At 37.9% G+C, this 25,824-nt stretch overlaps 1 protein-coding gene across 8 annotated transcripts in view; it reads left to right on the forward strand.

Moving 5' to 3' along the window:
• The window catches only part of LOC127831774 (gastrula zinc finger protein XlCGF57.1-like), a 216,836-nt gene extending 194,988 nt beyond the window's left edge, over nt 1-21,848 (forward strand). For 2 of the 8 annotated variants that reach the window (XM_052356817.1, XM_052356816.1), the window contains exons 2-3: nt 10,434-10,761; nt 18,230-21,848. In XM_052356817.1, coding sequence (XP_052212777.1) covers nt 10,458-10,761; nt 18,230-20,295 — 2,370 coding nt within the window. In that variant the 5' untranslated portion in view covers nt 10,434-10,457 and the 3' untranslated portion in view covers nt 20,296-21,848. The remainder of the gene's footprint in view (nt 1-10,433; nt 10,762-18,229) is intronic. The other 6 variants (XM_052356823.1, XM_052356818.1, XM_052356819.1 and 3 more) reach the window with 6 other exon arrangements.
• The last annotated feature ends 3,976 nt before the right edge of the window (nt 21,849-25,824 follow it).

Consider the following 25,824-nt stretch of genomic DNA (forward strand, 5'->3'; position numbering starts at 1 on the left):
ATGTAACTTGAAAAGAATAAATTAGTAGTAAATGGAGTAGCATCATTTTTTTAAATTGTAGAATGTGCAATAGGATAATAAAAAATCCCCATTCCAACTTAAATAGCATTAAAATCACTGGGTAGAAACACAATTTTTTTTGCAAACCATTCAGTAACATTAGTTTAGTAAATTTGCAGCTTCCATTTACACGAACTTCATTTTTTAACCTAAGTAATTAATACATATTATTGATACATTAATAAGGAACATAAAAATAAGGCAAACACATAAAATTTTAATCAGTTTTATTTTTATACCCCCCCCTTCGAAGAAGAGGGGGTATATTGTTTTGCACATGTCGGTCAGTCCATTGGTCCTTCCACCAGATGGTTTCTGGATGATAACTCAAGAACGCTTAGGCCTAGGATCATGAAACTTCATAGGTACATTGATCATGACTGGCAGATGACCCCTATTGATTTTCAGGTCACTAGGTAAAAGGTCATGGTCACATGACTTGAAATAGTAAAATGGTTTCCGGATGATAACTCAAGAATGCTTAGGCCTAGGATCATGAAACTTCATAGGTACATTGACAGTGCTCCAGCTAGGCCTAAATCGAAGGGCGCCGCACCCTGCCCTCCCGAACCTCCGCCCTGCCCCCCCCCCCAAACCTCCGCCCTGCCCCCCTCCCCCCCCCTCATTTTTTTTTTTTTTTTAAATATTATAATTCATAAATATCTTATTACATTGTAATTAGTTTAATCCTCATTGTAGACATTATATTTGAATGGTTTAATAATAATGGGAATAATACAATTATTTATGACATATAAATTAACATGCAATAGAAAGCATTCCAGAAACACCCACGCGCTCGAACGTGCCCTTTTCACAAAATACTGCGCGTCGAAAGTGCCCTTTTCACAAAATAAGGTGTGTCGAAAGTGCCCTTTTGACAAAAAAGCCACCCTGCCCTTTTCAAATCCTAGCTGGAGCACTGCAATTATCATGACTGGCAGATGACCCTATTGATTTTCAGTTTACTAGGTCAAAGGTCAAGGTCACAGTGACTCGAAATAGTAAAATGGTACCTCGATGATAACTCAAGAATGCTTACACCTAGGATCATGAAAGTTCATAGGTACATTGATCATGACTGGCAGATGACTCCTATTAACTTTCAGGTCACAAGGTCAAAGGTCAAGGTCACAGTGACTTGAAACAGTAAAATAGTTTCCAGATGATAACTCAAGAATAATTAGGCCTATGATCATGAAACTTCATAGGTACATTGATCATGACTGGCAGATGGCCCCTATTGATTTTCAGGTCACTAGGTCAAAGGTCAATGTCACAGTGACAAAAAAAGTATTCACACAATGGCTGCCACTACAACTTAGTGTTTTTCCCAGGAAGGCAAAGGGGCATGGCACATTCCTTTCAAAAAGGGCATTTTAGAGCGCAGTTTAGGCAAAAAAGGGCAAAAACGTTCCCTATATACCTGAATCACGGGGAAACATGTAATCGCATCAGAAGCAGTTGTGGAAAAAATAACATATAAACAAGCACATTTAATTGTAATAGATGTATTTAACTTACTATGATTTATATTAATATATTTACCTTGCAATGTACATTTAAGTTCCATGCTGTTTCAATAAACTGTACAGCACGACAAACATAATAAAGCAATATATGCATATGAATCTGATTATACACAGATCCACTAACATATAAATGAAACCATGTTTGTCTTATCCCATTTTCTAACGATAATCTCGACAGATGTTTAAAATAACATTGCGAGTAAATTGATCGCTAACAATATGCAAACACTCGTTTCCGTGACATGATACATCCACTGAGTAGATTACAAATAAATAAATAATGTTGTTGCTATCTAAAACATTTTTATGCATCGTTGATTATCACAGACATTTCATTAATTTCTTCTAAATGTATAATCTCCACTGTAAATTCAATCGTTTACGACGTTATTTGCCATTTTTGCCGAGTCACAATTTAATTCTGTATAGTCCGCCATGTTGATAAAATGTCAAATGATGTAAGCGACAGGTGCGCATAGCAACGTTAAATCGTATACGCGATTCACACTTTGTTAAATTAGTATACGTCTCAGTAATTGTTTCAATAATTAATTATTAGATCTAATTATCTTAAAGACGAAAACGATAAAGAATAAATTTGTTTGTGAATTTAAATGTTATTATGCGTAAAAATATTTGTTTTGATATAACTGAATAATGCATGCAAAGCACAATTGACACGAGAATTAAACATCGAGTTTTTCATAAAAAATCTCTGAAGTAATGATTATATTCTGGAGGAGTACACATTGCCGAGCGAAAATTAAGTGCGCTTGGTATAACATAGCCTCCGGCAATATCGATTGATACTGACACGGGGTTATTCACGCATGACTAATTCACAGCTTTGGAGCAGTCAGTAAGACCTACCTATAAATCGAGCACTGTTATAGATTAAATCTGCTCAATTAAATATAGTCGATTAGACGTTGACGTCTCTTGAGTAAATCAAGCACAGTCGGAGCGTCACAGACAATCAAGGAAGCTGATTATGCGGACCAAGTTAGATCGTAAGGCAATAAAGATGTTATCGATAAGGGCGCGTGGCGAAATTTGCCTTTGAAAAAAAGGGCGCGTGGCGAAATTTGCCTTTGAAAAGGGCAGCGTGGCGATCCGGGAGGGCGGCGTGGCTTTTCGCCACGCTAAAATGGCCTGGGAAATACACTACAACTGACAGCCCATATGGGGGGCATGTTTTACAAACAGCCCTTGTTCTAGTTTGAAAAACTTTATAAAAAAAGACATACATGGCAAACATCGATAAAAATTGACATGACCAAACAAATATAAATAATCGATTTTTTTCAGTTTTATTTTTCTATTAGAAAAAAAGTTTAAAAAAACAATATATGGCAAACATTGATAAAAATGGACATGTCCAAACAAATATAATTAACCATCAGAAGCAGCTGGCCTGTACACGTTGGTACACTCTCTGACAAGACGTGAGGAGGAATTTGCTAGTCCGACAGACAAGTGGTTCTTATAATTTAATAACTTAGAAAAAGTGCCTTTAAATCCGTTGTTTCTGTGAAGTTACCACAAAACTTTTTCGATTATATTTTGTTTACGTTTAAACGACAAAGCACGAGATATTCTGATAGTTCCATGTGATACTACACCGTATTGTTCACAAGGGAAGCAACCCGTAACATTTTTCTTTGCCAAAATAACAAGAATATTCTCCCTTGTTAAAAATATGCATTTTACAACACCGGTACACACCGATCATTTTCTGCTTTATGGTGGCAAAACACAAGTTTTTGTCAGATATTATGGCTTTGTATGTTTAAAAATCAATCATCTCAAGTTTTCCTGTTATACTTGTCAGTTCTATTAGTATTGAAATTGTTAATATGTATTTTGAACGATTAAAGTCTTTATGATTTGAGCATTTTGTACTATTTCAATATTTTGCAAAGTACTGAGCAGAATACGATATAATGGTCAGGACAAAATTGCTTTTTGGTCAGGACAAGTGAAATTTTGGTCTACTTGACCAACCGGTCCTTTTGCTCCTGGGGCTACAGTTTGACAGGACCAGGATTGAGTCTCAGCACTACTTCCTAATTAACTAACTAGACTCACAAAAGTTTGGACACATTTTAAATAATAGCTGCAATTCTGGCTATGTGTTTTTGTTTACGGATCCATATTTAAAGGGACTTTTTCACAGATTTTGGCATATTTTGAAGTTTGTCATTAAATGCTTTATATTGATAAATGTAAACATTGGATCTTAAAAGCTCCAGTAAAAAGTCAAAAATAAAATTAAAACAAGGAAAAAAAGAAGCCGGTACCAGGGCTCGAACCAGTGACCCCCGGAGTCCTGGAGTCAGTCTGAAGTAAAAACGCACTAGCCCTCTCGGCTATTCCGCCGAATATACACAGAATAAGTATTTTATACGTTATATAAGCAATCTTTGTGGTTTCGATAATTTAAACGACAACAACAGAACTCACCAAATTATTCAATCGTTTCGCGTTGCAACGCTTTAGAATTTTTAGGTTTTCAAATCGTCAAAAGATACATATAAGGGCTATATTGGACTATGGTAAATGTTCAGTAATACTTTTTCCTCACAAATATCATAACTAAAACGAAAATTTGCGAATCTGAAACAACTTTTTTCAATTTTGTCAATTTAGCAAACCGTGAAAAGATCCCTTTAATGTTGACATTTTCTGTCGCTGTGGCCGGGCAGTAACTGAAATAACTTGAGGAAAACCACACTGTCACACACATCAAGAAAAAAAACTTAAACCGTTGCATGCTGGAAAATTTGTCGTCTGTTAAAATGTTGTCTGCTGAATTTCTAAAATTAGCATTTTCTTCGATTTTTTTTCAAAGAATACTATCAAAATAGCAAACAGTTTGGATCCTGATGAGACGCCATGTTCTGTGATGTCTCATCTGGATCCAAACTGTTTGCAAAGGCCTTTAAAATTCAGTTCTAGCGCTGAAAGGGTTAATTGTAAAGATGCATATCGACTGTATTTGACCCTTAGTATAGACATTTATTAAAACAATGAATAATTCCCCTTATTTGAAGATATAAACCTATGTACAATCTTATATTGTGAATAATTGTATTAAATGGTAAAACATATTGTTCAAGTACATGACTTTAGTAGAATAATTAGAACTCACACCTACAAACATCACCTTTAAAGATAAATTTACTATTACATTGAAAGTGGGAATCTGTAAAGCAGTACTTGATATACATATTGTTCACTCAATGGTGAAGATTTGTTTTATGCCCCTGTGGAGTAGGAGGCATTGAGGATTGCAATAGTCTGTCCATATAAATATTTAGACTGCACATCGGTATTTACTTCCCAAAGTTGTGTATGGAATTGATCTTAAATTGCTTGGTTGATTTGATTGTTTGACCTTTATGTATTGACATAATTAAAGAAAGGAATGTTGACTTCGACCATTTTGTTTGCAGCAATGATACCAATTACAGTTAAACAGTATAAAATATATGGTTGTGAAAATATTTTGTACTCAATTTCACTTTAACTTCCATGAAAGTTTCGCAGTTGAATGAACTTAATGGACTATGATTATAATGTAAGGAATTTCGACAAGTTTTTGCAAAAAAAAAGCCCCTTGGTTGGTTTAAAGCTCCACTGGCCAAAGGCCAGCGGGGCTTATGTCATGGTGCTGTGTCCGTCGTGTGTGCGTGCGTGCGTCGTGTGTGCGTTAACTTTTTCTTTAAACATCTTCTTCTCCTAAACTACTCGTCCAAATCTGATGAAATTTCTCAGGAATGTTCCTGTGGTGAACCTCTTTCAAATTTGTTCAAATTATGCCCCTGGGGTCAAATTTGACCCTGCCCCGGGGGGTCAAAAAATTGAAAATTTGCTTATATAAGGCCTATTTTGTGCAAACTTTAAAATTCTTCTTGTCCATAACCATTGGGCCTAGGGCTACCAAATTTGGTATGTATTGACATCTTATAGTCCTCTACCAAGTTTGTTCAAATTATGCCCCTTTGATTAAATTTGACCCTGCCCCGGGGGGGTCAAAACATTGAAAATTTGCTTATATAACACCTATTTGTGCAAACTTTAAAAATCTTATTGTCAGTAACCATTGGGCCTAGGCTACCAAATTTGGTATGTAGTGACATCTAATAGTCCTCTACCAAGTTTGTTCAAGATATGCCCCTGGGGTCAAATTTGACCCTGCCCCGGGGGGTTAAAAAATTGAAAATTTGCTTATATAAGGCCTATTTTGTGCAAACTTTAAAATTCTTCTTGTCCATAACCATTGGGCCTAGGGCTACCAAATTTGGTATGTAATGACATCTTATAGTCCTCTACCAAGTTTGTTTAAATTATGCCCCTGGTGTCAAATTTGACCCTGCCCCGGGGGTATAAAAAATTGAAAATTTGCTTATATAAGGCCTATTTTGTGCAAACTTTAAAATCTTCTTGTTCATAACCATTGGGCCTAGGGCTACCAAATTTTGTATGTAGTGACATCTTATAGTCCTCTATCAAGTTTGTTCAAATCATGCCCCTGGGGTCAAATTTGACCCTGCCCCGGGGGGGGGGGGGGTCAAAAAATTTAACATTTGCTTATATAAGGCCTATTTTGTGTAAACTTTAAAAATCTTCTTGTCCATAACCATTGGGCCAAGGGCTACCAAATTTGCTATGTAGTGACATCTTATAGTCCTCTACCAAGTTTGTTCAAATTATGCCCCTGGGGTCAAATTTGACCCTGCCTCTGGGGGTCAAAAAATTGAAAATTTGCTTATATAAGGCCTATTTTGTGAAAACTTTAAAAATCTTCTCGTCCATAACCATCGGGCCTATGGCTACCAAATTTGATATGTAGTGACATCTAATAGTCCTCTACCAAGTTTGTTGAAATTATGCCACTGGGGTCAAATTTGGCCCTGCCCCGGGGGGTCAAAAAATGGAAAATTTGCTTATATAAGGCCTATTTTGTGCAAACTTAAAAATCCTCTTGTCCATAACTGTATGGCATAGGGCTACCAAATTTGGTATGTTATGACATCTTATAGTCCTCTACCAAGTTTGTTCAAATTAAGCCCCTTGGATCAAATGTTTTTGTTCCCCAGGGGTCACAAAATTGAACATAAGCTTTTATTGGGCCCATTTTGTACAAACTATAAAAATCTTGTCCATAACCATTGGGCCTATTTCTACCGATTTCGGTAGGTAGTGACATCTAATAGTTCTCTACTTAGTTTGTTCAAATTATGCCCCTAGGAACAATTTGACCTTGCCCCAGGGGTAACAAAAATGAACATATGCTTAAATAAGGCCTATTTTGTGCAAACTTTAAAAATCCTCGTGTTCTTAATTATAGAGCCTAGGGCTACTAAATTTGGTATGTAGTGATATCTAATAGTGCTCTACCAAATTTGTTCAAATTATTCCCCTGGGCTCAAATTTGACCCGGCCCCGGGGGTCCCAAAACTGAACATATGACGTTTACCAGTGGAGATTACTGGGGCCGTTTGGCTGTGACCAACAACATCAACATCTTGAAAACATGAGATAAAACCCTGTCATTTAGTGCCATTTTAGGTCAGATGGTGACTGCTTACAAAGGCATTGAAGTAAGAACATGTGTTATGAATGTTTTTCTTATAAACTGAAAAAAGTCGGGTTTTATTTAAATATGTCGAAAGTAACCATATATCCGGATGAAAATATTTTGGATGACATGTTAATTTAATGTCTTTTTTGTAGTGTTAAAACCAGTTTAATAATATATTATTGATTTAAAAAACACAACTTCCATGAACATAATTATTTCAAGGAAAGTCAATATATGATACTGCACGGTAAACTCAAACTTTGTATCCAAGAGAAGGTGTTGAAATTAATGAAGTGCAATGGTCTTAACTATTGTATATGCTGCTTTTTAATAACTAATGATTCATTGTTCCATTTGTGAATCATGACTGATCATGAATTGTTGAAATGATTGTCAATTGCTCAACAATCCATATATATTTCTGACCATTTTATAATTTTCTTAATATAAGTTATGAATTGATCTTAGAAGTCAAATGTATTACTTAATTAAATACATTTATAAATATAAAGAAATAATCTTTAGATTATCATAATATTCTCAGGCCTGTTGGTCTTAGGGATGTGTGGGTTGATGAGCAATTTCTCCTTTTATCACAATTATTTCTACCCTACCTGATCATTTCCTTCATATTCCATTTTAATTCAATTGACGTCTGCAACCTCTTTCAAATTGGGAAAGTCCAAAATGTGTTGTTTGGTAAAGGGTTAAGGCATTTTGATTCCTATGGGTCTTGTGAATCTGTTTCAAATCAAATGCGTAGATTTTATCTTCAGCATCTAAAAATATGTGAAATAGAAAGAACGACAATATCTTTTGGAGAGATAAATGTACCTACGTTATAAGCAAAGGACCTGTGCAATAATTCCCGGGCTTTTTTGTCTGTTTAGTTAACACGGTAGTAACTTTTTCCATATATAAAAATGCTCACCCTTCCAACTTTAAGCGCCCAGTGGGACAAGGGATAGAAAGAGAAAGTCACATGCTTGAGTACATTTCAACCCATGCGCATTACACGTTTTTTTCGCAAAAACAAACAGTGGAGCGATACAGGGCCATCATGGCCCTCTTGTTATACTATAGCGGGCCGACTCCTTAGGCTTGTGGAGGTTATACTCCTCTTGTAGCCCTATGTGGTTTCTTTCCCAGTTGAATGACCTTAATTTGGAAGGTATTATTATGAAAGGAAAGTTGGCCTTTGACCTGTTTTGGCAGAATTATTGTCTGTTGCCTTTTAACCATGTATAATCTATAGTCAGGAAGATTATATGTATTCATCTCCTTGTTAAGTGTTTGGTGGACTGGGCTAAAATTTCCTCAGCTGAATAACATTAATATGTAGGTGACCGTGATAGTGAAAAAGATAATCCAGTGCCTTCCCCAGGAATTTTTTCAGGCGCCCCGGGGCCGATCGGGGGTGGGTTCGGGAGGGGTGTCCCCTCCCTACGTTGATTTTTTTTTTAATTTAACGTGTCAATTCACGTTCTGTGGTGCGTTATAACTCAAAGAAAAACAGCGTCAAAAGACGTCATTTGGTGGGCTATGACTCTTCAAAAAAATCCCCCAGTCATTTAAATATATATATTTTTTATATTGTTTAATTGTTTTAAAACTTTTCCGCACAGATAGTAAAATCCCGACTCGAACGATTCCCCAATACATCCGTTTCAACCCGACTCTATTACTGTATACTTACTATTTTTCAAGTTTCTATTTATTACCCGATAATCCCGTTTATTCCGTTTTTATCAATCTCTTTCTGGTAAATATTAACGATAAAAGCTTTCAGTTATTTCTTTAACACAAACCTTGCCATTTTTTAAGTGACTATTTATAGATTTGATGAAATATTGCCTCTGAATAAGCATTAATCCCCTGACCTGTTGTGTGCTTGTTACGCTCAATACACGCTATTTGTATGCAATAGACGCGACGTTGTACATGCTGCATAATGTTCGCGCTCTTTTTAATTGAGAAAAAGATTCGACACAAAATAAACTTGCACTGCTAATTTGAAGCAAAAATATTTAACGTTGCGGTAACATTTACATTCGGAAGTGTGTTTCGGATTAAAAACGCGTTAACATCGATTTACGGGAATGGGTTTCGGATTACAAATTTAATTATTCCCATTTGAGATTTCAACAAATATTAACCGTTGTGTTATAAATTCTACGATAATTTGTTTAAACACTTTACGAGTCGAATAAATGTTTTGACGGAACTATGCATGAAATTCACGTTGTCCACGAGGATCACGGTCGGTTGCCATCATCAGTCTTCTAACTATCGATTATCGGACGAAACATTTACAAGGGTGCGTAATTAATTCAAGGAAAATTTGTTAAAGCGCATAACGTGTCGAATAAATGTCAGAAAAACGAGGTGAATCAGTTCTATAAATGGACATGTTGAAATATACATGTACTGGAATTAAATAAATTGTTATCACATAATTGTAACCGGGAGTCATTTGCACAACTTACTCGCTATAATAATTAATTGTACCACTTGCAATTAATTTCTCGTATTAATTATGAGTCATAGGTAACACTTGTTTACAGTAAAAAGGTGTGATGATGATGCCCGAAACCGTCTTTAATGTTCTGTACTGTACTAATTACCGGTTTTACATTACTCAAATGGTACAACTTCTTGCTAATCAAGCTGCGATAAACTCTTACTTCATGTCCGACGTCAATCAAAAATAATGGTCGATAGTTAACCCCGCCCTCATAAGCATTCGCGTAACCGATTGGACGATGAACTTCACAGTTTGACGACTGGAAAGTTACTAGATACATCATTGTCAGCATTTAAATGACCGTGTAATGTGGCTAGAATAATCGATACGCGCGTCATGCTATTCTCTTATCAGTGGATTATCCATTACCCCATGTGGTGTTTATGGCGATTACTTGTGAAAGTAGGTACCGAGTGCTCTTTTAAAACAGGGAATATTGATACACTGATAGGGAAACCTTGATTTTTTTTGGACAATCTCCACTTTCTTTTACTGAAGAATACACTGATCGGAAAATTTCAAGCGCCCCGGGGACTCTGATTTCGAAATTCAAGCGCCCCGGCAAGGGGCGCTTAAATGGCCTGGGGAAGACCCTGTAATCGTAAGCATACGTGGCATATCTAGTTAATCCTGCAACGTTCTCATCGTTACATTTGAAGACAAAATTGTGTTGCTATTTCATGGTCAGTCAAAATAAAATTTTACACTTTATTTGCCTTTTTTTTTATAGGTTTTCCAGTGCATTAAAGAGGGCATGGAATCCAATGTCTGTGACAATCAAGGGATATCAGCATCAAGTGACCGTGAAGTTACAGACATGTTGACATCTAATGACATCTTTAAAAGCATTGATAAGGAGCTGTTCTGGTGTGACACCTGTGGACGTGGTATGCTGGACCTTATTAGTTTGAGACAGCATGTTGCAGAGCACATTGTTGATGTCATTGCAGACAAAAATGATACTTACGCCAGCCAAACTTTACATGCAGGCCTTTTTAGTTATCAAGAAGGTGTAACCGATGGAAATGTGAAGGAAAAATTAGAAGACACTACACTAGGTATGCTTAGCCTCTGTTCTCATATTGTTTGATATCTGTCCCCACATTGTTTGTTCAAACAACAGGGTTCGCACAGGGCTTGAAAAGTGCTTGAAAACGAGTCCAAGGCTTGAAAAGCCCTTGAACAAAGGTTGGCCTTGAAAAAGTGCTTGAAAAGTGCTTATTTCATGTAAAAAAAGCCTTGAAAATGTTTTTTTATGCTCAAAATTACTTTTATCATCGCTTTAATTATTTTACTTAAATCGTTCTTAAGGGAAATATTATGAAAATTTATCATAAATTCCTTCGCGCAAAAAAGTTGAATACGAAATATAAGTTTTGTACACTATTTAGTACGAAACGTTATGTGTACACGTCACAGATTATGTGTACTACATCAGTGGTTCTCCATTGTGATCAATTTTTGCGAGTAAAATCGCAGGGATGGGGAAGTGTCCTTTCAAACCAGGGTGGTTAACTGAATAAGAGGAGAGAGCTGGAAGAACTGGAAAAGGAAATCAATTCTGTTAAAGACAAAATGTTACAGTAACTGACTGCTGTTTAAATGTAATGAACTAGTCTGCTTGATGTGAGCATGGAAAAAGACAATGTGTTTGTATGTAATAACTTTTAAAAGTAAATACAGTACAGCCAATGCGGAACAACCGTATTTCGCGATCCGCGGCGGCAAGGCGAAATGAGTCGATGCCGCGTCAGTATGCGGCGGCAAGTCGCATTTCGCTGCGAAACTTCGCATCTGTCCGCCGAGGCATGCCGCGATCCGCGACATGATGCCGAGTCGATGCGCATCATGAAATAAAAAATCTTTTTAAAATGTTTAGTTACATGTAGTAAACTAATTTTGAAAGAACAATTATAATAATAATTAAAATCATAATAAATTTATTGTGCGCGGAGTGTATTAGCATAAACATGTAAGCATAGTTAATGTGTGTGGCCAATTAAGTTTGTTTCCCGCCCGTAGTGTATGTATTTCACACATAAACAATGTCACGTAATTATGTTTTCGCACATACAAGTGATCAAGGCTCCAGCATATGGTGGATTTATAAATTAATTGCATGTTGATTTTGCTATTATATTTAAGCTGAGAAAATTAGCTGTTTGAAGCCACATCAATAACGGTGAGGACGTATTTGTTGTTTTGTTAATTATCAGCTTATTATAACTATTGTTTGAATATGTGTATGTAAACACGTTTTATTTTGTTCATATTATACAGTTAATATCGCTACTAATTACCCGATAATTCTGTATATTCCAGTTTTAAAGCAAATGCTGGTAAATATTTACGATACACAAACATTCTCGATATTTCCTTAAGTATCAAATACATTTTGGCATGTGTTACTATTTATAGAGATGATGAAATAACGTCTAATCGGGGCTTTTTTTTCAACTGAACACGCGATTTACGCGTGACGTGATGTTCATGTATTTATACAACACAAAATACACCCAAACTTTCCAAACGACGTTCTACATGTCTGCATAATTTTCGCGCGCTTTTTATGAAACAAATGGTATTTTAGTACTGTTTATTTGACGCTAGAATTTGCTAAAGTTCGCGTTAGCATTAAAATTCGGAAGTGTGTTACGCATTACAAATTTAATAATGATAATCGAACGAAACATAAACAGTTGCGTGTAATTTATTATACGCTTCCCATACATGTATGTACATGTAGGTGGATAACTTTTCACTCGATCCGCCGCGTACGTATGCGGCGGATTAACTCCGCGAAAGTACGCGAGGTTAACACAGACTCTGCGTCGTTGCGCGGATCGATGCCGATTGCCACGTCGATACGCCGCGTGAACACACGATTCGGCGGCCGCGTACTAAGAATCTGGCCGTGGCGTAGCCGCGGATTATGTTTATGCCGCGTTAGCTGTACTGTAGGTACATTGATCATGACTCCCAGATGACCCCTGTTGATTTTCAGGTCACTAGGTCAAAGGTCAAGGTCACAGTGCCAAAAAACATATCCACACAATGGCTGCCAATACAACTGACAGCCCATATGGGGGGCATGCATGTTTTACAAACAGCCCTTGTTTTATTTTGTCGTTTTGTAAGTAGGCAAGTTGCCAGTTGAACAGTTTACACGTCTGTAAGAAAATTGGATGTGTTTTAATATGTTCCCTGTTAATAAGGCAATTTTTAATCAACTGTCCTTAAATGATCACAGCTTTTAGACCCAGTTAAGTCTAAAACCCAATTTCTTAACATAAAGGTCAATGTGACACTTAGAGGTCAAAGGCCAAATATGGCCACAAAAGAGCTGGGCTAGACGGTCACATTTGGGTCCATAATGTCATGAAGATATAAGAGATAAGGTTGCTCAGGTAAATCATTTGAAACATTCTCTGAAAACTTGGTTATTCACATGCATTGTCCAATTTTATGAAACTTGGTCAGAACATTTGTTTCATTGATCTATACTGAACAGAAGAGTTTTTATTAGTCTTTTGATTGGTTTTAACACCATTTGCTTTGCATTGACTTCCAAGGCGGTAACCACAGCTTTAATTGTTTTTGTGTTATTTGTCATATAGTTAATTATTGTTCTGAATTGCATTCACAACTTGTCTTTTGTCTTAAATAAAGAACTCAGATGTTGAGAAGAATTCCCATGCCTATAATGTTTCTGTAACCCTTATAAGCCAGATTGAATGCCCTTTCATATTAAAAAGTTATTCAAAATGCTATGTTAATGATATTGGTTAAGTTAACCGGTTAAAGCTTGGTTGTTTGAGGTAACATAATGGTTTACTGTGTTAAATGGAAGAAATACATTGTAAACATTCTTGAAGTGGCATCAAGATTACAATGTATGTTTAAGACTTTGTTCAAACAATTGTCACAGTGATATCGCTAACTTACTAGCTGGAAACTCTAGCATGTTTGATTGAAGAGATTGTTTGTAAATTTTTAGCTCACCTGATTTCTCAGGTGAGCTTTTGTGATCGGTCTTTGTCCGTCGTCTGTCTGTCCGTCCGTCCACATTTGTTCGTGAACACTCTAGAGGCCATATTTTTTGTCCCATCTTCATGAAACTTGGTCAGAAGCTTTGTCCCAATGATACCTTGGTTGAGTTCGAAACTGGGTCACGCCGGGTCAAAAACTAGGTAATTAGGTCGAAAAAAAAGAAAAAACTTGTAAGCACTGTAGAAGTCACATTTCATGCCCAATCTTCATGTTACTTTGTTAAAATGTTTGTCTTAATAATATGTTGGTTGAGTTCAAAAGAGGTTCCGGTCTGTTGAAAAACATGGCGGCCAGTGGGCTGGGCAGTTTTCCTTATTTGGCTTTAGAGAAACCTTGTAAACACTCTAGAGGCCACATTTCTTTTCCGATCTTCATGAAACTTGGTCAGAAGGTTTGTCCCAATGATAACTCCGTGGAGTTTGAAACTGGGTCATGCCGGGTCAAAACTAGGTCACTAGGTTAAACAAGAGGGCCTGAAAGGCCCAAAGTCGCTCACCTGAGATAACAAGATATTATTGGGACAAATCTTCTGACCAAGCTTCACGAAGGTCAGAAAATAAATGTGGCCTCTAGAGTGTTAACAAGGTTTTACAAAAGCCATATAAGGAAAATGCCCCGCCCCCTGGCAGCCATGTTTTTCAACCAACCGACATCAGTTTTTAACTTGTCCAAGATATTATCGGGATGAATCTTCTGACCAAGTTTCATGAAGATCGTACAGTAAATGTGGCCTCTAGAGTGTTTACAAGTTTTTGCTATAGCCATATAAGGAAAAATGCCCCACTTTGGAAGCCATTTTTTGTCCCCGACCGGTTTCACCGGAGGGGACTTATGGTTTGCGCTCTGTCCGTCCGTCACACTTTTCTGGATCCTGCGATAACTTTGAAAGGTCTTAATATTTTTTCATGAAACTTAGAACATGGATAGATGGCAATATGGACATTATGCACATCATTTCATTTTGTTCCTACGTCAAAAATTCTGGTTGCTATGGCAACAAATAGACTAGAAATACTGCTGAAAATGGTGGTTTTCTGGATCCTGCGATAACTTTTTAAGTTGTTAATATTTGTTCATTAAACTTGGAACATGGATAGATGGCAATATGGACATTATGCACGTCATTTCAGTTTGTTCCTACGTCAAAAGTTGTGGTTGCTATGGCAACCAAAAAATAATAATTCTGAAAATGGTGGAATTTCTGACAATGGTGGAGCCGGTAGGGGACCATATTGCTTGACAATAGCCTTGTTCAAACAAACATAATTAATTTCGAACTCATCCAAGATATCATTGAGACCAATCTTCTGACCAAATTTCATGAAGATCGGACAATAAATGTGGCCTCTAGAAAGTTAACAAGGTTTTACTATAGCCATATATAGCCATATAAGGAAAAATGCCCCGCCCCTGGTGGCCATGTTTTTTAAGCAACCAAAACCATTTTCGAACTCGTCTAAGATATCATTGGGATAAATCTTCTGACTAAGTTTCATGATGATCGGAAAATAAATGTGACCTCTAGAGTGTTAACAAGGTTTGACTATAGCCATATAAGGAAAATAGCCCCGCCCCCGTGGTGGCCATGTTTTTCAACCAACCGGCATCATTTTTCAACTCGTCCAAGATATTTTTGGGATGAATCTTCTGTCCAAGTTTCATGAAGATCGGACTATAAATGTTGCCTCTAGAGTGTTAACAAGATTTTACTATAGCCTTATATAGCCATATAAGGAAAAATGCCCCACCCCTTGGCGGCCATGTTTTTCAAGCAAACGTAACCATTTTCGAACTCATCCAAGATATCATAAAGACAAATCTTCTGACCATATTTCATCAAGATTGGACAATTAATGTGGCCTCTAGAGTGCTAACAAGGTTTTACTATAGCTATATAAGGAAAAATGCCCCGCCCCCTGGCGGCCATGTTTTTCAACCAATAGGCATCATTTTCGAACTCGTCCAAGATATTATTGGGATGAATCTTCTGACCAAGTTTAGGTTTCGAAATTTGCGTTTAGGGTTCGAAAAAGCGTTTTTCGGGGGCATATGTCTTCCGATGGAGACAGCTCTTGTTTGCCTTATCATCGTTAAACTTATTTAAGACATTGGTTTTATTGATATCTTAGACAAGTTGGAAAATGGCTCAGATCGTTTAAAAAAAACACTTTTAAGCTCACCTGATTGCCCAGGTGAGGTTTAAGGATCTATCTTCGTCCGTCGCCCGTCCCTCCTCATTTGGTTTGTAAACACTCTAGCATTCATATTTCTCAAGCATTCTTTATCAAAGTTGCTGAGAAGCTATATGGCCACAAGATCTCAGTCAAGTTTGATAATTTTGACTCTAGAGGTCACTATTTTGTTTCAGATTTTATTAATCTTGGTCATAATAATTATATTTATATAATATATATATATTTCTGTAAGCAAAGTTTGATGTTTGGTCATGGGGTGTCAAAATATAGGTCACCAGGTCAAATCTTACAAAATCCTCGTAAACACTCCATGTGCAAGAGTTTTGTTCAATAATGATGAAACTTGACCAGGATGTTTGTCTGGACAATATGTAGGTCAAGTTTGACATTTGGTAATGTGGGGATAAAATCTAGGTCATGGGGTCTAATCTTACAAAAACCTTGTAAACCGACTAGAGGCCATAGTTTTGGTCCAATAATTATGATACTTGACCAGGATGTTTTTCTTGATGATATCTAGGAAAAGTTTGACAGTGGGTCATGTGGGGTCAAAATCTTGGTCACGAGGTCCAAATCTTACAAAAAACGTGCAAACACATGTAGAATTAGCATTACTTGCAAATGTTTGCATGTAAAAAACCCATGCAAATGGACAGTACTCAATTAGAATTAATCATATGTTAACACTTCAAAAGTAAACAGCAGAGAACAAATCTAATATGCTCTTGAGTACTGAATTTTCAACTACAGTACAGCCAAAGCAGAACAAACGTATTTCGCGATCCGCGGCGGCAAGGCGAAACGAGTCGATGCCGCGTCAGTCGTTGAAGCCGCGTCAGTATGCGGCGGCAAGTCGCATTTCGCCGCGAAACTTCGCATCTGTCCGCCGAGGCATGCCGCTATCCGCGACATAATGCCGAGTCGATGCGCATCATGAAATAAAAAATCTTTTAAAAATTATTAGTTACTTGTAGTTAACAAATTTTGAAAGAACAATTATAATAATAATTAAAATCATAATAAATTTGTGCGCGGATTGTATTAGCATATACATGTAAGCATAGTTAATGTGTCTGGCCAATTAAGTTTGTTTCCCGCCCGTAGTGTATGTATTTCACACATAAACAAGGTCACGTAATTATGTTTTCACACATACAAGTGGTCAAGGTTCCAGCATATGGTGGATTTATAAATTAATTGCATGTTGATTTTGCTATTAAATTTAAGCTGAGAAAATTAGCAGTTTGAAGCCACATCAATAATCAAGACGGTGACGACGTATTTGTTGTTTTGTTAATTATCAGCTTATTATAACTATTGTTTGAATATGTGTATATAAACACGTTTTATTTTGTTCATATTATACAGTTAATATCGCTACTAATTACCCGATAATCCCGTATATTCCAGTTTTAAAGCAAATGCTGGTAAATATTTACGATACACATTCTCGATATTTCCTTAAGTATCAAATACATTTTGGCATTTGTTACTATTTATATAGATGATGAAATAACGTCTAATCGGGGCGTTTTTTTCCCCACTGAACACGCGATTTACGCCTGACGTGATGTTCATGTATTTATACAACACAAAATACACCCAAACTTTCCAAACGACGTTCTTCATGTCTGCATAATTTTCGCGCGCTTTTTATGAAATAAGGATATTTTAGCACTGTTTATTTGACGCTAGAATTTGTCAAAGGTCGCGTTAGCATTAAAATTCGGAAGTGTGTTTCGGATTACAAATTTAATAATGATAATCGAACGAAACATTAACAGTTGCGCGTAATTAATTCTACGCTACACATACATGTATGTACATGTATGTGGATATCTTTTCACTCGATCCGCCGCGTACGTATGCGGCGGATTTACTCCGCGAAAGTACGCGAGTAAACACAGACTCTGCGTCGTTGCGCGGATCGATGGCGAGTGCCACGGCGAAACGCCGCGTGAACACACGATTCGGCTGCCGCGTACTAAGAATCTGGCCGTGGCGTAGCCGCGGATTATGTTTGTGCCGCGTTAGCTGTACTGTACATGTAAGCAATGAACAAGGCCTTTTAAAAAAAGGTGAGCGGACTAGGGCCATGCTAGCCCTCTTGTTTATAATACTATTAAATTGATCTGTTGGTTGTGTAATTTTGTCTTATCAACCAATAAATTAGCTGGTTTGGATCACCTTATGCACATGCACATGTATTCATGAAGCATTTATTTGGTCATTATAATGTTGTGTCCTTAAACTTATTGTCAATATCATTGATGTTCCACAGGGGCTCCTGACTGTCAAGAAACTGCTGAAGTACGTTACAGTTGCTCAGTATGTGGGGCCGAGTTCTCAGTGTTGCAGGAGTTCAGAAATCACCAAAATGTACATGATCAAACTTGCATCACAACTCAAAATAAAAACGGGCTTAAAGTCAACAAGGGGTTAATTTCTTCAAGGTGGGACCTCACAAATCATCACACAGGAGAGCGGCCACACAGGTGCAGTGTTTGTGGAAAGGAATTCGCCAGGGGCTCGGACCTCACATATCATATGAGTATTCACACAGGAGAGCGGCCACACAGTTGTAGTATTTGTGGAAAGGGATTTGTCATCAGTTCACACCTCACCCGGCATATGAGGATTCACACAGGAGAGCTGCCACACAGTTGCAGCGTTTGTGGAAAGGGATTTGCCTGGGGCTCGGTCCTAACTGAGCATATGAGGATTCACACAGGTGAGCGACCACACAGTTGCAGTGTTTGTGGAAAGAAATTTGTCGCCAGTTCACACCTCACCCAGCATATGAGGATTCACACAGGAGAGCGGCCACACAGGTGCAGTGTTTGTGGAAAGGAATTCGCCAGGGGCTCGGACCTCACAAATCATATGAGTATTCACACAGGAGAGCGGCCACACAGTTGCAGTATTTGTGGAAAGGGCTTTGTCATCAGTTCACACCTCACCCGGCATATGAGGATTCACACAGGAGAGCTGCCACACAGTTGCAGCGTTTGTGGAAAGGGATTTGTCATCAGTTCACACCTCACCCAGCATATGAGTATTCACACAGGAGAGTGGCCACACAGTTGCAGTGTTTGTGGAAAGGGATTTGCCAGGGAATCGGACCGCACAAATCACATGAGTATTCACACAGAAGAGTTGCCACACAGTTGCAGTGTTTGTGAAAAGGGATTTGCCAGGGGCTCGGACCTCACATATCATATGAGGATTCACACAGGAGAACGGCCACACAGTTGCAGTGTTTGTGGAAAGGGATTTGCCACCAGTTCACAACTCACACGGCATATGAGGATTCACACAGGAGAGAGGCCACACAGTTGCAGTGTTTGTGGAAAGGGATTTGTCACCAGTTCCAACCTCACTAAGCATATGAGGATTCACACGGGAGAGCGGCCACACAGGTGCAGTGTTTGTGGAAAGGAATTCGCCAGGGGCTCGGACCTCACTGTGCATATGACGATTCACACAGGAGAGCGGCCACACAGTTGCAGTGTTTGTGGAAAGGGATTTGCCACCAGTTCACACCGCACACGGCATATGAGGATTCACACAGGAGAGCGGCCACACAGTTGCAGTGTTTGTGGAAAGGGATTTGCCACCAGTTCACACCTCACACGGCATATGAGGATTCACACAGGAGAGAGGCCACACAGTTGCAGTGTTTGTGGAAAGGGATTTGCCAGTGTCGCTTACCTCACTGTGCATATGAGGATTCACACGGGAGAGCGACCACACAGTTGCAGTGTGTGTGGAAAGGGATTTGTCAGCCGTTCACACCTCACATATCATATGAGTATTCACAAGAGAGAGCGGCCACACAGTTGCAGCGTTTGTGGAAAGGAATTTGCCAGACGCTCGGACCTCACAAATCATATGAGGATTCACACAGGTGAGCGACCACACAGTTGCAGTGTTTGTGGAAAGAAATTTGTCGCCAGTTCACACCTCACTCAGCATATGAGGATTCACACAGGAGAGCGGCCACACAGGTGCAGTGTTTGTGGAAAGAAATTCGCCAGGGGCTCGGACCTCACATATCATATGAGTATTCACACAGGAGAGCGGCCACACAGTTGCAGTATTTGTGGAAAGGGATTTGTCATCAGTTCACACCTCACCCGGCATATGAGGATTCACACAGGAGAGCTGCCACACAGTTGCAGCGTTTGTGGAAAGGGATTTGTCATCAGTTCACACCTCACCCAGCATATGAGTATTCACACAGGAGAGTGGCCACACAGTTGCAGTGTTTGTGGAAAGGGATTTGCCAGGGACTCGGACCTCACAAATCATATGAGTATTCACACAGAAGAGCGGCCACTCAGTTGAAGTGTGTGCGGAAAGGGATTTGTCACCAGTTCACACCTCACATATCATATGAGTATTCACACAGGAGAGCGGCCACATAGTTGAAGTGTTTGTGGAAAGGGATTTGCCACCAGTTCACACCTCACACGGCATATGAGGATTCACACAGGAGAGAGGCCACACAGTTGCAGTGTTTGTGGAAAGGGATTTGCCACCAGTTCACACCTCACACGGTATATATGAGGATTCACACAGGAGAGAGGCCACACAGTTGCAGTGTTTGTGGAAAGGGATTTGTCACCAGTTCTCACCTTACATATCATATGAGGATTCACACAGGAGAGCGGCCACACAGTTGAAGTGTGTGCGGAAAGGGATTTGTCATCAGTTCACACCTCACATATCATATGAGTATTCACACACGAGAGCAGCCTATCAGTTGCAGTGTTTTTGGAAAAGGATTTGCCAGGGACTCGGACCTCACAAATCATATGAGTATTCACACAGAAGAGCGGTCACACAGTTGCAGTGCTTGTGAAAAGCGATTTGCCAGGGGCTCGGACCTCACACGGCATATAAGGATTCACACGAGAGAGCTGCCACACATTTGCAGTGTTTATGGAAAGGGATTTGCCGGAGGCTCGGACCTCACACGGCATATGAGGATTCACACGAGAGAGCGTCCACACAGTTGCAGTGTTTAGTGGAAAGGGATTTGCCAGGGGCTCGGACCTCACAAATCATATGAGGATTCACGCAGTTACAGTGTTTGTGAAAAGGGATTTGCCACCAGCTCTGACCTTAAAAAGCATACTAGGATTTACACGTTAGAGTGGTAACACAGTTTATGCGTTTGTGGAAAGAACTGTGATGTGTGGATTCACAATGGAGATCGGCCAACAATTGCAGCGTGTGTGGAAAGAATTGGTCACCAGATCTCAACTCAAGATACATCTAATGTTTCATATTGGTGAGCGGCTGCACAGGTGATGCGTATGGGACAAAAGTTGTTCAACTACATCCTTCCTTGAAGCTCATAAGGTGCCGTACCATGGAAATAAAACTGTCAAATGTACCATAATATTATGCTGGCCAAATTCCACCGAAACGGATATCTTTATCTTAGAAAGATATATAATGGAGTCACAATAACGAGTGTAGATATGAGAGCTTGTCTGCAATTATTTATTTGTGACGTCCTTTTTATCGAACGCTAATAAAAAACGCTTTCATTAATGGTGAACAGAAGAAGTAACGTGAGCTTTGTACTGTTTAAAACTGTGTAATAACAAAAAGACTCAAGTACAGGGATTTGCATTTATTTTCGTATTAAAATTCTGCCATTTGTCGATTACAGGTATGTTTTATTATTATTTGTACAACTATAAACTTCTCCTGATTGTGAGATGAACCTGCTCTAGATATAAACAAATATAAATATTTAGTTGACTTTTGGATTCTTTAACAAACCTGAATTGAAATGCTATTCTAATTTCAAGCCAGGCTCTCCTGGACGAACGTTCGATCTGGAGTCTATTTGCAATGAAACTTAATAAAAAGTCTTCAATTATTAAGTTGAATTGTTTGTTTAGTGTATTAGTCATTGTTTTAAAATCAGGTGCCATCAATTAACGACATGATGGTTTTTCAACGAGAGGATACCTCACTACGAGGGGTACTGTCTTGAGTGGTTTTATTTTTCAGTTTTTAAGGTGGTTTAATCACAGTTAAGGGTTTCGAAATTACGACAATATAGGCAACTTGACATGCATTACCTTCAATGGACAATAGGCCATATCCGTATTTTAAATTCATTATTATGTTTTCAGAATTTACTAAATCAATTATTAACTAATACAATTTGTTTACAATAAGTATACATTTATTAAGGTTCAAATGCTATCAGTTCACACGAGCTATATGTTGTACATACATCTAAAACTAAGATTCTAGTTGCTATTTACTTACAGCAATTGAAAACGATTGATTTACTGTAGTACTAGCAAATATGTCTCAATTTTGTATCAGTATATTGTTACTATGTTTTCCTCTTGCAAAAAAGCATTAATGCATAATGGTGTGTTTTATTACAAAGTAGGAATATTATTTTAATATTTTCAAAGTTTAATCCTAGTTTTTTCACCATCGTGGTGTTGGAGCCCGTTCGGAAAATTCATGCGAAAAACGAAAGCAAACATACTATGTCGGGTAGGTTATCAATTATATTTAGTATTGTACTAGTATTTAATGTGTATTACTGTCATATTTTTACCGGAACAATGTTATACATTATGAAAATGAAATGTATTACTGTAAGTGACAAAATATTAAGTAACCTTTTCAATTTTTAATTTAATCCGCTTTTACAATATTTGATTACTTAAGGTAGCGCACCCGTAATGGGCACCTATCCAAATCTAATCTATTATTTTCTTATTCATCATCATTATACTGAACTACATGCAAATTTTTATGCCCCCCTTCGAAGAAGAGGGGGTATATTGCTTTGCTCATGTCGGTCTGTCGGTCCGTCCACCAGGTGGTTGTCAGACGATAATTCAAGAACGCTTGGGCCTAGGATCATGAAACTTCATAGGTACATTGATCATAACTCGTAGATGACCCCTATTGATTTTGAGGTCACTAGGTCAAGGTCACGGTGACCAGAAATAGTAAAATGTTTTTTGAATGATAACTCAAGAACGCTTGGGCCTAGGACCATGAAACTTCATAGGTACATTGATCATGACTCGTAGATGACCCCTATTGATTTTGAGGTCACTAGGTCAAAGGTCAAGGTCACGGTGACCAGAAATAGTAAAATGGTTTTTGAATGATAACTCAAGAACGCATACGCCTAGGATCATGAAACTTCATGGGTAGATTGATCATGACTTGCAGATGACCCCTATTGATTTTCAGGTCACTAGGTCAAAGGTCAAGGTCAATGTGACCCTAAATAGTAAAATGGTTTCCGGATGATAACTCAAGAACGCATTCGCCTAAGATCATGAAACATCAATGTTAGATAGATCATGACTCGCAGATGACCCCTATTGATTTTGAGGTCACTAGGTCAAAGGTCAAGGTCACGGTGAACCGAAATATTTAAATGGTTTTCGGATGATAACTCAAGACCGCATACATCTAGGATCATAAGCTTCATAGGTAGATTGATCATGACTCGCAGATGACCCTTATTGATTTTGAGGTCACAAGGTCAAAGGTCAAGGTCACGGTGACCCGAAATAGTAAAATGATTTTCAGATGATAACTCAAGAACACAAACGCCTAGGATCATGAAACTTCATAGGTACATTGATCATGACTCGCAGATGACCTCTATTGATTTTGAGGTCACAAGGTCAAAGGTCAAGGTCACGGTGACCCTAAATAGTAAAATGGTTTCCGGATGATAACTCAAGAACGCATACGCCTAGGATCATGAAACTTCATCGTTAGATAGATCATGACTCGCAGATGACCCCTATTGATTTTGAGGTCACTAGGTCAAAGGTCAAGGTCATGGTGACCCGAAATACTAAAATGGTTTTCGGATGATAACTCAAGAACGCATACGCATAGGATCATGAAACTTTATATATACATTGATCATGAGATGCAGATGACACCTATTGATTTTCAGGTCACTAGGTCAAAGGTAAAGGTCACAGTGAAAAAAAACGTATTCACACAGCCCCTATAGGGGGCATGCATGTTTTACAAACAGCCCTTGTTTATAATGTGTTATCTATGGAAGAGCGCCATGAAATGTAAGTGGTTTCAGGCCACGTAGACATTGTGTTGGTTAAAAAGAAAGTGTCATAAAATTCAAAATAGTATTTAAAAAAAACACACACACGAAATAAACAATACGTCGGACAAACTTATCAGAATGTATCCCACAAAATGAATAGCAATAGATTTGATTTTAAGAACTGTTCAATAAACCAAGTTGCTTCACATTTTGGATATAGCCACAATGATTGCACATTATCTGATTTCTCCTGTGTAATTATTGATGTTATAAACATCCAAGGCCGTTTACGCAAAATAAATATTTTGGATACATAAATTATAAACAATGATTCCTAACGGTCCTAATAATACACTTCCTTATGACATAAAGAACACAAGCATGATTTTCATATGCATTTGATGTTTTCTTTATATAAATTATATTATTTCTAATTGGATGGTGTTTAAACATTGATCCATCTTTGTGTCTTGTAATAGTATGTGTTATGTACAATGTATATTTCCCACCAAACGACGTAACTTTACTGTATGGCGTTGACGTCTCTTCGTATGTTTTTTTACATTGATACTAATGATGAAGGCTATGGCTGTTAAGTATTTGAACAAATTTAATAAACAAAAGTAACGTATTTGTCTTCTATTCTATTTCGTTTGTAATATACCAGGCGAAGCGTAGAACAAAATAACGCCGAGTATCGCAGAGCCGTTTTTTTATTCGCGCCAATGCCATGGTGCCTATACCACGTGACTTTTTCGGATCTGTGTTGGGAGAATAAAGCGCGACCCAGTTAACATTTTTATAAGATCTCTTTTAAAATATTTCACCATTTTTAATGGGATAAAGTGGAGATCCCGATTATTCGTAATAGTTTTCTATAGGTATCGTGATCTTTTTAAACAATTAAGTATTTTTTTCATTTAAGTGCAACCGCGCGTTTGAACAGTTAGAAAAATATTGGATCAGTGTGGGGACTTCATATTACAAACGCGCGGTTGCACTTTACTGAAAAAAAAATACTTATTTGTTAAACGATAGGGCAGTAAACCGTTGTTGTTGTTTTTTTAACATTCCTCGATTCCCCCATATTTTAAGAAACAATAAAATATTATCGCAACGACTCTGCATTTGAAGAGGTAGTGAATATGGCGTATAACCTTCGACGTGTCCATTATGTCGTCATGAGCACTTGCGCGTAATATTGGAAAAATACGTTTTTGAAATCTTTTTCGCTTTTTGTGACTGACACTTAAAACATCTTGGTAAAAATGCTTTGTTTGGTTGAATGTGATTCGTTTTTACCAAAAATGAATAATTCAGTGTTGGTCATGAGAAATATGACGTTTCTTAAAACATCGCTGATATCAACACCTACTAATATGATAAAAATATGTATCAAGCACCTTTCTATAAGTCCCTTATCAGAGTAAATTAAGACAAACAACGATTTTAGGCCCATTCAATGCTTTGAAAATCAACATAAATGTAAAGGAATCAACGAACTTAAACATCTAGTCGCACACAATTCACAATTAACCCTTTGCATGCTGGGAAATTTGTCGTCTGCTAAAATGTCATCTGCTGAATTTCTAAAATTAGCATTTTCTTCGATTTTTTTTTCAAAGAATACTGTCAGAATAGCAAACAGTTTGGATCCTGATGAGAGGCAACAGAACGTGGCGTCTCATCAGGATCCAAACTGTTTGCAAAGGCCTTCAAAATTCGGTTCCAGCGCTAAAAGGGTTAAAATGGAGGTTCGTGTTATGGATAATAATTATGTAGATTCAACATAT

The sequence above is a fragment of the Dreissena polymorpha genome, chromosome 5 (genome assembly GCF_020536995.1).
Source record: "Dreissena polymorpha isolate Duluth1 chromosome 5, UMN_Dpol_1.0, whole genome shotgun sequence".
In the NCBI taxonomy this organism is placed as follows: Eukaryota; Metazoa; Mollusca; class Bivalvia; order Myida; family Dreissenidae; genus Dreissena; species Dreissena polymorpha.